This window comes from Chiloscyllium punctatum, chromosome 36, assembly GCF_047496795.1.
Source record: "Chiloscyllium punctatum isolate Juve2018m chromosome 36, sChiPun1.3, whole genome shotgun sequence".
In the NCBI taxonomy this organism is placed as follows: Eukaryota; Metazoa; Chordata; class Chondrichthyes; order Orectolobiformes; family Hemiscylliidae; genus Chiloscyllium; species Chiloscyllium punctatum.
The window spans coordinates 20,765,938-20,777,678 of record NC_092774.1 but is presented as its reverse complement, the minus strand read 5'-3'; the positions used below and the strand labels follow the sequence as shown (position 1 = coordinate 20,777,678).

The window sequence follows — 11,741 nt, the reverse complement described above, 5'->3', positions numbered from 1 at the left end:
AATTTGCACTCCCAGGCTGAGAGAGCATCAGCCTCACTGAAACAAGAAATCCCAGTAACTCTCCCACTTCACCCACTGTCCGAATGAACATGGTTCAGTCTTTTACTCAGACAGTAGTAAGGGTATGGAATGCTTTGCCTGCAACGGTAGCAGATTCGCCAACTTTAAGTGCATTTAAGTGGTCATTGGACAAACGTATGGACATACATGGAATAGTGTAGGTTAGATGGGCTTCAGATTGGTATGACAGGTCGGTGCAACATCGAGGGCCGGAGGGCCTGTACTGCACTGTAATGTTCTATGTGATATTCAGCAGCAATGAACAGCAGAATCCAAATGTAGTCTTCACTGATGAACTTTCTGGTGTCTCCGCAGCTTGCTTGACTGGATAAATCCCCTCCCACACACAGAGCAGGTGAATGGCTTCTCCCCGGTGTGCATTTGCTGGTGTTTCAGCACAACAGATGAATCCCTGAATCCTTTCCCATACACAGTGCAGTGGAATGGTCTCTCTCCCCTTATAAATGTGCTGGTGGACCAACAGTCAGTCCAACTGAGTGAATCCCTTCCCATACTCTGAACAAGTGAACCGCCTTTCCCCGGTGTGATATTGCTGGTGTATCCTGAGGCCAGAGGATTGAGTAAATCCCTTCCCACACACAGAGCAGGTGAATGGCCTCTCCCGGGTGTGCATACACCGGTTAATCGGACCCTGTTCATCAAGGAGGTACTGTTGGGATGCTGTGGGTTCGCCGCAGTGGACGTGTAGTGCCTGCAGGATTTCCCTGCGGCACTCTACTTCGACATCACCTTCAGGAGCGTGAAGAATTGCGAGCAGCTCCTGAAGGTCTTCAAGGAGAAGCAAGGGGAGCCTCTGTTCTCCATCTTGTCGGTGGTCCCGTTGTGTGTGCTTCCTGCACAGAGGAGTCGGGTTGTTACAATCCATATGTACAACCCCCACGTTCCAGCAGCGGATGTCCTGACCTTCCTGAGAAGATACTTCCAGGTCGAGGGAGAGAGTACCGATGTGATCGATCCTTTCAGGATCTGGACCAGTAAGCGGCAGGTCAGGGTAACTCTGAGGGCCAATGACAATGGGAACATCCTCCACCCACCCTCGAGCTTCGCAATCGGAGGAAGCAGAGGCTACCTGACATACTCAGGGCAGCCGAAAGTGTGCAGAACCTGCGGGAGGTCAGGCCTCATGGCGGCCGATTGTAAGGTGACCATCTGCAGGAACTGCAAGCAGGAGGGTCACCTGACCAAGAACTGTCAGGAAGCAAAGAGCTGCAACCTGTGCAGAGAGGCAGGCCACATGAACAAGACCTGCCCAAGATGGGGTGGGTGGGGGGGGCCCACTTACGCACAGATGGCCGGAGGTGGCAGCGTGATCTGCGGACCCCCAAAGACCAGCAAGGTCCACCCAGACAGCCTGGTGGCACCCAGAAAGAAGAACAGGCTGGAGTGGAGGAGGCGGCAGCCAGCAGAGAGACACAGCAGCTGATCCTAGCTCTAGCTGGGCAAATGGAAGCAATGGAGGAGGAGGTTATCAAGAAGGCAGAGGAGTGGATACCTGTTAAAAACATGAAGAAAAAATCCTGCCAGGTCCCCAAAGCCTCCCAGCAATGGGAAAAATGGCAGCTGCATGAGGAAGGCACAGTCAGCTCTTCGGATGGTGAAGATGGGCGCAAGGAGGGTCATCACCAGAAGAAGAGACAGAGCACTGTAGGTGAAGAGGAGGGCATTTACTCCCAACCAGGAAACAACGGAGCCCCCAAAGTCCACCCTCCACCCAGGGGTACCCACTACCCCACAGCTACAGGTAACTGAGAGCTGTGATCCTCTAACAGTCCCACTGTCAGACACAGAACTGGACGGTGCGGACCCTTGCCTCGGCTCAATGACACCAGAGCGGGTAAATGACCCCAGTGAGGAGCTGGACAGCTACCTCAGCCCTGCAAGGGTCCAGCAGTTCACTTTCACCATGGGCATGCCACCCCAGAGACATGGACAGTCAAATGGACAAGGGTAACCCCATAAAACTGAAGGTTAAAGAAGGTTCCTTTGCTATCGTATAACAGGGGGCCCACTCAGTAGTTGGGTTCTGCTGACGCTGCAGCTAAATACCAAGAGACTGGATGGTTAATATACAGAACTGTAAATATGATAACTGTAAATACGATTAACTCAATCTGTCTCAATGTAAAGACATGCAATGTATATATATGAACGGCATGACCAATTGTACAGGTATCAAAGATTTATTCCTATGAGTAAAGTATATTTTGAAATTTAAAAATCTGCCGGTGTCTCCACATGCTGGATGGATCGCTGAGTATCTCTCCACACTTGGAGCAGGTGAACAGCCTCTCCCCGTGTGAACGCGCTGGGGGGTCAGCAAGCTGTCTGAAGAATGGCATCCCTTCCCTGTGCAGGTGAAAGGTAAGATCCATGTGTGAGTTTGCGTGTGCTTCTGAAGACTGGAAAAGTGACTGAAACCCTTCCCACAGTCAGAGCAGGTGAACGGCCTCTCCCCGGTGTGAGCACGTCGATGAATCTCCAGCTCAGATGGAAACCTGTACCATTTCCCACAGTCCCCACACTGCCATGGCTTCTCCACGGTGCTGTTGTCCTTGTGTCCCTCCAGGTTGGATGATGAACTGGAGCCTGAAGTGCCCGACACACACAGAACCCCTTGATGGTGTCTCCTGGAGGAATGTTATTGCAGCAGCAACAGCAGCAATAACTTCCGCATTCAGACAATGGGAGTGCTCTGATTGGCTGGAGGACCAGAGCGCTTCTGGTCTTCCAGCGCTGTCTATTGGCCGGGCCGCCTGTCGCGCTGTCGGGAGCCAGCCAATAGGAGCCGCGCCTGTTCCGGACAAAGGGCCACGCGCTGCCCCTCGTGCTGAGGGAGCTGGAGGAGGGGAGGGCACTTTACAACAAATCCCTTCCCTTCATTGTCCTCCAAGGCACGTGTTCACACAAAGCCCAGGGTTTCATTGTAACCTCACACTCCCTGAGACTTCCTCATCTGGCCCAACATCTGTGAGCACTACACTCTCTGTTCCCATCCTGGGGTTAAACTGAATCTCCCCACCGCCTCCCAAGAATGCCATCTCAACTCCCTGCCATAATTACTGTCCACCCGTGACAAATTCCATCTGCAAGTTTGGAAGGGACTTTTGGTTCTAACAAAGCACTAAATACAACTCAATTCACCCACATCTCTATTGCGGCCTAGTCGCAAAGCGATACAAAGATTTCTACTGAATACATTCAGTTAGTACACAAATTCAGTGAGGACAGGCTGTGGAAAGCGTATTGTTCCGGGAAGGGATCAGGGCAAACGCGTGAAAGATAGGTCAGACATGGCTAAAGATCCTGTCAAACACAACAGAAGGGGAACTGCATGGCTGAGGAAACTAGTCACTTCAGAGTTGGTATGGTGAAAAGTGGGAGAGATGGAGACACTGGTAGAATACACAGTGTCCTCACATGAAGCAATGATTGAGTGTATACAGTCCAGGTAACTGTGGGAGTCGATAGATCTGTATTGGAATTTAGCTGCCAGCCCATCAACAGAAATGGAAGGCAATTGAGAAGTCAGTGATGGACCAGTGACAGCAGGCCAGAAATCCAAAGCAAAACTGATTAACCTTTCAAATTCAAAAGAAGAGCAGGAAGCAGCAACCAAGACAGATCCCTGGAATGAGTGAGATGAATTTCCAAGAAGGATTGCACAGGCCATTTGAATGAAAGGACCTAAGGTGTGATCAAAACGAATATAAGCAGATATATGCACTCCAGTACAAAGCACATTTATTCACTGAATCTACTTAAGGTACATGGAAACTAATGAGGGACTCAATTAGTTTAAAAGACGTTCGATACAGTCAACAAGTGAGTCTCACTGCCTTGTCATCACATCGGGGTGTCCTGGGTGACGGCTGTCACTTCGAACTCTATTTCCGTTCCCACAAACTGGTCTCTCGAACTCTAGTCTGATAGTGAATGTCTCTTGGGTTAGGAAATGTTCCCAATGTTAATACTATTCTGACTCAGATATTATGTGCTGTACTGCAGTCCCTGAGTACCTTTCCCATTCATTCCTTTGTACACAAACAGGTCCCGGTATCTCTGTGCCTTTGCACGACAGTCTGTCCCCAAGACCACCCAATGTCATTGCAGTTGCCTTCCAACCAGAACGGCCTGTGTTTACCCAAAGCCTGTTTTTCAAGTATCTCCCCTTCAATTACTTATTGCCATACACAATTAACCCTTAACAATCTGGATTGGAACTGTTTTGACCCTCAGTCGACACATCGACACAAGATTCGATCACATGGAATCCAAGGAGAGCTAGACAATGGGATACAAAATTGGCTTGATGGTAGGAGATAGAGGGTGGTGGGAGAGGATACGTATTCAGACTGCAGACCTGTGAGTCACCTGTGCCCGAAGTATCGGTTCAAGGTACACTGACTAGATTCCTGATGAAGGGCCTATGCCCAAAATGTCGATTCTCCTGCTCCTCGGATGCTGACTGACTAGCTGTGCTTTTCCAGCACCACTCACCTCAACATGATTACTTGTCATTTATATAAATGCATTGGATGTGATGATAATGGGAATGGTCAATATTCCCAAAATTGCTGAAATAGTTTAAGGTAAAGAAGGATATTTGATACTACTACAGGATCAGGATTAGTTGGATTGAGGAATGGCAAATAGAGGTTAATTTAGACAGATGTGAGGTGTTGCATTTTGCTAAGACAAACCAAGGCAGGGCTTAAACTGGTCCTGAGTGTTGTCAAATAGAGAGATTAGGGATGCAGGTAATTAGTTCCTTGAAAGTGGTGTCATAGGTAGACAACATGGTGAAGAAAGCGTTTGGTATGCTTGCCCTCATTGGTGACAGCACTGAGTATAGAAGTTGGCAAGTCACATTAAGGCTACAAATGACAATGGTAAGAGCATAGTTGCGTGCACTTCTGGTCACACTGTTAGAGGAAGGCTATCATTAAACTGCAAATTGTGCAACAAAGGTTTACAAGAATGTTATAGAGGATTTGACTTACAAGGACAGGCTCGACAAACTGGGATTTATTCCCATGCGGCATCAGAGGACAAGGGATGACCTTTGCTGAGGTTCACAAAATTATGATGGGCAGACATAAGGTGATTAGTGAAGACATTTTCCCCAGCGTAGGGGCAGTCCAAAATGACGACCATAGGTTTTCAGTGAGAGGGGAAAGATTTAAAAGGGATCCGAGGTCCAGCTTTTTCATGCAAAGGGTGGTGCGTGTATGGAACAAGCCACCAGAGGAAATGGTAGAGCCAGCTACAATTACAACATTTAACAGCCATTTCCACAGGTACATAGATCGGAAGGTTTGGAGAGATATGGGCCCAAAACTGGCAAATGGGACAACATCGGTTTACGCACCATTACTCATTTCCTCATCATCGGTAAGATACTTCAATTCCTACAGCACTTTACAATAAGAGGTCATATCATTAGGATGAGAGGTAGCAGATTTCAATCAGAGATGTGGAGAAATTACTTCCCTCAAAGAGTCTTTAATCTGAGAAATTCACTCCCCCAATAGTGTTGTGGATGCCAGGATATTCAGTAAACTTAAGGTGATAGACAGATGTTTAATCAGTACCGGGTTGAAGGGTTATGGAGAGTAGGCAGGAAAGGGGAGTTGAAGCCGGGATGCGATCGGCCTCAATGGTATTAAATGGTGGGGCAGGCTCGATGGGCTGAATGGTGTACTCCTGCTCCTCGATGTCATGGTCTAAATGTGTTAACTTCAGATCTACCTGCAGTGGGATGCACACTCTGCTTCCTAACCAGGAGAAAGTAAATGTTGTTCATCAGCTTCTGTGGATCATTTCAGAGGAAATGTGCACTCCCGGGCTGAGAAGCATTAAACTCACTTCAATAAAACACTTCAATAAAAACGCTCCCACTTCACCCACCATGCGAACGAACACGGTTCAGTCTTGGATGTGATTCTCAGCAGCAAGAATAGCAGAGTCCAATTGCAGTCTTCGTTGATGAACACTCTGGTGTCTCCGCAACGTGCATGACTGGTTAAACCCCCTCCCACACACAGAGCAGGTGAATGGCTTCTCCCCGGTGTGAATTCGCTGGTGTTTGAGCACAGCAGATGAATCCCGGAATCCTTTCCCACACACGCTGCAGGGGAATGGTCTCTCCCCGGTGTGAATGCGCTGGTGGACCAAAAGTGGGGCCAACTGAGTGAATCCCTTCCCGCACTCAGAGCAGGTGAAAGGCCTCTCCCCGGTGTGTATCTGACGGTGTCTCCGCATGCTGGACGGATCGCTGAATATGTCTCCACACTCGGAGCAGGAGAATGGCCTCTCCCCGGTGTGAACCCGCTGGTGGATCCGTAGGCTGTACGCTGAAATGCATCCTTTCCCGCACTCCGAGCAGGAGTACGGCAACACCCCTGTGTGAACTCGCTTGTGTGTTTTAAGGCCAGATAAGTGAGTGAAACCCTTCCCACAGTCAGAGCAGATGAACGGCCTCTCCCCGGTGTGAACCCGCCGATGACGCTCCAGCTCAGAGGGAAACCGGTACCGTTTCCCACAGTCCCCACACTGCCATGGCTTCTCCACGGTGCTGTTGTCCTTGTGTCCCTCCAGGTTGGATGATGAACTGGAGCCTGAAGTGCCCCCACACACACAGAACCCCTTGATGGTGGAATGTTATTGCAGCGGCAGCAATGAACACCCCCAGAATCGGGCAACTTCCGTGTTCAGGCGGTAAGCGCGCTGATTGGATGGAGGACTAGCGTGCTTCCGGTCCTCCAACACTGTCTATTGGCTAATCCGCATGCCGAGCTGTCAGGGGTTAGCCAATAGGAGCCGCGCCTGTTCCGGACAAAGGGCCCACGCGCTGCCCTCGTGCTGAGGGAGCTGGAGGAGGGGAGGGCACTTTACAACAAATTCTGGGTTAGTGTTGCTGGAAGAGCACAACAGTTCAGGCAGCATCCAAGGAGCAGTAAAAATCGACGTTTCGAGCAAAATTCTATTTTCCTGCTCCTCGGATGCTGCCTGAACTGCTGTGCTCTTCCAGCACCACTAATCCAGAATCTGGTTTCCAGCATCTGCAGTCATTGTTTTTACCTACTTTACAACAAATCCCTTCCCTTCATTTTCCTCCAAGGCACGTGTTCACTCAAAGCCCAGGGTTTCATTGTAACCTCACACTCCCTGAGACTTCCTCATCTGGCCAACATCTGTGAGCACAACACTCTCTGTTCCCATTCTGGGGTTAAACTGTAGCTTCCCCTCCCCTCCCCAGGAATGCCTCCACAACTCCCTGCTGTAATCCCTGTCCACCCGTGACAAATTGCATCTACAAGTTTGGAAGGGAATTTTGGTTCTAACAAAGCACTAAATGCAATTCAATTATGACTCACGATTCACCCACACCTCTATTGCGGCCTAGTCGCAATGTGATACAAAGATTTCGACTGAATACATTCAATTTGTACACAAATTCAACGAATACATGCCGTGGAAACCCTATTGTTCTGGGAAGGGAGAAGGGCAGAAGTGTGGGAGTTAGGTCAGACATGGCTAAAGATTCTGTCAAACACAACAAAAGGGGAAATGCATGGATGAGGAAACCAGTCATTTCGGAGTTGGTATGGTTAAAAAGTGGGAGAGACAGTGACACTGGGAGAATGCAATGAAGTCTCTACATGAAGCTGGGGGTGAGCATTTACAGTCCAGGTAACTGTGGGTGTCTACAGATCTGTAGCAGAATTTGGCAGGCAATTGAGAAGTCAGTGATGGACCAGGTGATAGTAACTTTGAGGAGAAAGTGAGGACTGCAGATGCTGGAGATCAGAGCTGAAAATGTGTTGCTGTGATTCCTGAAGAAGGGCTTCTGCCCGAAACGTCGATTCTCCTGTTCCTTGGATGCTGCCTGACCTGCTGCGCTTTTCCAGCAACACATTTTCAGGTGATAGTAACAGCAGGCCAAAGAAATCTGAAGCAAAACTGATTAAATTTTCAAATTCTGAAGCAGAGCAGGAAGCAGCAACCAAGACAGATCCCTGGAATTTCCAGGAAGAATTGCACAGACCATTGGCGGTGTTCAGATGAAAGGCCCTAATGGGTTCTTTAAGGTGTGATCAAAATGACTACAAGCAGATATATGCACTCCAATACAAAGCACATTTATTCACTGAATCTACTTAAGGTAGATGGAAACTAATGAGTGACTATTACCTTAAAAGACTTTTGATACAGTCAACAAGTGAGTCTCACTGCCTCATCGTCACATCAAGGTCTCCTGAGTGACAGCTACGATCTGTCTCTCAAACCATTCCTATGATCTGGTCTCTCAAACCCCAATCTGATGGTGAAAGTCTTTCAAGCTGGGAGATGTCCCCAGTGTTATTCTGAATCAGACATTACATTCTCTGAGTACTTTATCCACTCATTCCTTTGTGCACAAACAGGTGGGTGGGTCTCTGTGCCTTTGCTCAACAGTCTGTTCCCAAGACCAGCCAAGGTCACTGCAGTTACCTTCCAACCAGAACAGCCTGTGTTTACCCGAAGCCTGTTTTTCAAGTATTTCCCCTTCAATGACTTATTGCCATGTACAATTAACCCTTAACAATCTGGATTGGAGGTCGTTTGCCCCCTCAGTCGACACATTGACACAAGATTCGATCACATGGAATCCAAGGAGAGCTAGACAATGGGATACAAAATTGGCTTGATGGTAGGAGACAGAGGGTGGTGGGAGAGGAGACGTATTCAGACTGCAGGCCTGTGAGTCATGCTGTGCCAAATGTATACATTCGAGGTACACTATTAGTTGTCATTTATATAAATGCTTTGGATGAGATGATAGTGGGAATGATTATTAGATTTCCGGATGACACCAAAATCGCTGATATAATTTAAGCTAAAGGCGGCTATTTGGGAGTACACAGTATCTTGATCAGCTGGGCCAAGGAATGGCAAATGGAGTTTAATTTGGATAAATGTAGGGTGTTGCATTTTGCTAAGGCAGCTCTTAAACAGATAGGGAGTGTTGTCAAACAGAGAGACTAGGGGTGCAGGTACGTAGTTGCTTGAAAGTGACATCACAGGTAGACAAGGTGGTGAAAATAACGTTTGGTACACTTGACCTCATTGGTGAGAGTGATGCATGTAAGACTTGGCATGTCATGTTAAGGCTGCACAAGACAATGGTGAGGCCACAGTTGGAGCACTGCGTGCAATTCTGGTCACACTGTTAGAGGAAGGCTGTCATTAATCTGCAAATTGTGCAAGAAAGGTTTACAAGGATGTTACTGAGGCTGGAGGGTTTGACCTATAAGGACAGGTTGGACAGACTGGGACTTATTTCCCTTGGGCATCAGTGGCCAAGGGGTGAGCTAGTATAGGATCATAAAATTATTACAGGGGATACATAAAGGTGAATAGCAAAGGTCTTTTCCCCAGGGTAGGGGCAGTCCAAAACAAGAGGCCATAGGTTTAAGGTGAGAGGGGAACGATTTAAAAGGGAACTGAGGGGCAGCTTTTAAAGCAAAGAGTGGTGCGTATATGGAACAAGCTGGCAGAAAAAGTGGTGGAGGTGGCTACAATTACAACATGGATTAGAAGGTACAGCGATTAGAAGGTTTAGGCGGACATGGGCCAAATACTGGCAAATAGGACAACATCAGTCTACGCATCACTTTTACTCATTTCCTCATTATAGGAAAGATATTTCAATTCCTACGACAACTTAGAAAAAAAGAGGACGAGGGGTAGCAGATTTCAAACGGAGATGTAGGGAAACTACTTCCCTCAATGCAGCATTAATCTGTGAAATTCACTCCCCCAGAGTGCTGTGGAGGACAGGACATGGAGAAAACATAAGGATAGATAGATTTTTAATCAGTAACAGGTTGAAGGGCTGTGGAGAATAGGCAAGAACGTGGAATTGAAGCCAAGATGTGATCACAGAGTCATAGAATCCCTATAGTGTGGAAACAGGACCCTCAGCCAACAAGTCCACACCAATCCTATGATGAGTAACCCACCCAGACCCATTCCTCAACCCTTTTACTCTACATTTACCCCTGACTAATGCATCTAGCCTACACATCTTTGCACTCTATGGGCAATTTAGGAAGGCCAATTCACTTAACTTGCACATCTTTGGATTGGGAGAAAACTGAAACACCCAGAGGAAACCCACGCAGACACGGGGAGAATGTGCAAATTCCACACAGACATGCACCCTGGAATCAAACCTGGGTCCCTGGCACTGTGAGGCAGCAGTGCTAACCGCTGACCCACCAAGCCACCAGTGCAACCTCGATGATATTAAATGGTGGAGCAGGCTCCTGCTCCCCGATGTCATGTTCTAAATGTGTTGACTTTAGATCTACCTGCAGTGGGAGGCAAACTCTGTTTCCTAACCAGCAGAAAATAAATACTGTTCATCAGCTTCTGTGGATCATTTCAGAGCAAATGTGCAATCCCAGGCTGAGAGAGCATCAGCCCCACGGGAATATATAACCCCTCGAACGTTCCCACTTCACCCACTGTCCGAATGAACATGGTTCAGTCCTGGATGTGATTCTCAGCAGCAAGAACAGCAAAATCATATTGCAGCCTTCACTGATGAACTCTCTGGTGTCTCCACATTGTGCACGACTGGTTAAATGTCCTCCCACACACAGAGCAGGTGAATGGCTTCTCCCCGGTGTGAATTCGCTGGTGTTTGAACACAGCAGATGAATCCCTGAATGCTTTCCCACACACGGTGCAGGGGAATGGTCGCTCCCCGGTGTGGATGCGCTGGTGGACCAACAGTCGGGCCAACTGAGTGAATCCCTTCCCACACTCAGAGCAAATGAACCGCCTCTCCCCGGTGTGAAGTTGCTGGTGTATCCTGAGGCTGGCAGACTGAGTGAATCCCTTCCCGCACACGGAGCAGGTGAACGGCCTCTCCCGGGTGTGCACCCGCCGGTGTCTCCGCATGCTGGATGGATCGCTGAATATCTCTCCACACTCGGAGCAGGAGAACGGCCTCTCCCCGGTGTGAACCCGCGTGTGGATCCGCAGGCTGTCTGATGAACTACACCCCTTCCCACACACTGAACAGGTGAACGGCAAGACCCCGGTGTGAATTAGCTTGTGTCTTTGAAGGCCGGATGAGTGACTGAATTCTTTCCCACACTCGGAGCAGGTGAACGGCCTCTCCCCGGTGTGAACCCGCCGGTGAATCTCCAGCCCAGACGGAAACCGGTACCGTTTCCCACAGTCCCCACACTGCCATGGCTTCTCCACGGTGCTGTTGTCCTTGTGTCCCTCCAGGTTGGATGATGAACTGGAGCCTGAAGTGCCCCACACACACAGAACCCCTTGATGGTGTCTCCTGGAGGAATGTTATTGCAGCAGCAGCAGCAGCAGCAATAACTTCCGCATTCAGACAATAGGAGTGCTCCGATTGGCCGGAGGACCAGAGCGCTTCTGGTCTTCCAGCGCTGTCTATTGGCCGGGCCGCCTGTCGCGCTGTCGGGAGCCAGCCAATAGGAGCCGCGCCTGTTCCGGACAAAGGGCCACGCGCTGCCCCTCGTGCTGAGGGAGCTGGAGGAGGGGAGGGCACTTTACAACAAATCCCTTCCCTTCATTGTCCTCCAAGGCACGTGTTCACACAAAGCCCAGGGTTTCATTGTAACCTCACACTC

The 11,741-nt window shown here is 49.0% G+C and overlaps 2 protein-coding genes across 2 annotated transcripts; both read right to left on the bottom strand.

The window, feature by feature from the left end:
* Nucleotides 1-1,350: 1,350 nt before the first annotated feature.
* Nucleotides 1,351-6,741, bottom strand: LOC140460876 (uncharacterized; the record flags this gene model as incomplete). Its single annotated transcript, XM_072555581.1, has 1 exon — nt 1,351-6,741. A coding segment is annotated over one exon (735 nt), but the record flags the coding sequence as incomplete, so codon positions are not given.
* A 1,394-nt stretch (nt 6,742-8,135) lies between these two features.
* Nucleotides 8,136-11,439, bottom strand: LOC140460875 (uncharacterized; the record flags this gene model as incomplete). Its single annotated transcript, XM_072555580.1, has 1 exon — nt 8,136-11,439. A coding segment is annotated over one exon (774 nt), but the record flags the coding sequence as incomplete, so codon positions are not given.
* Between the last annotated feature and the right edge of the window lie 302 nt (nt 11,440-11,741).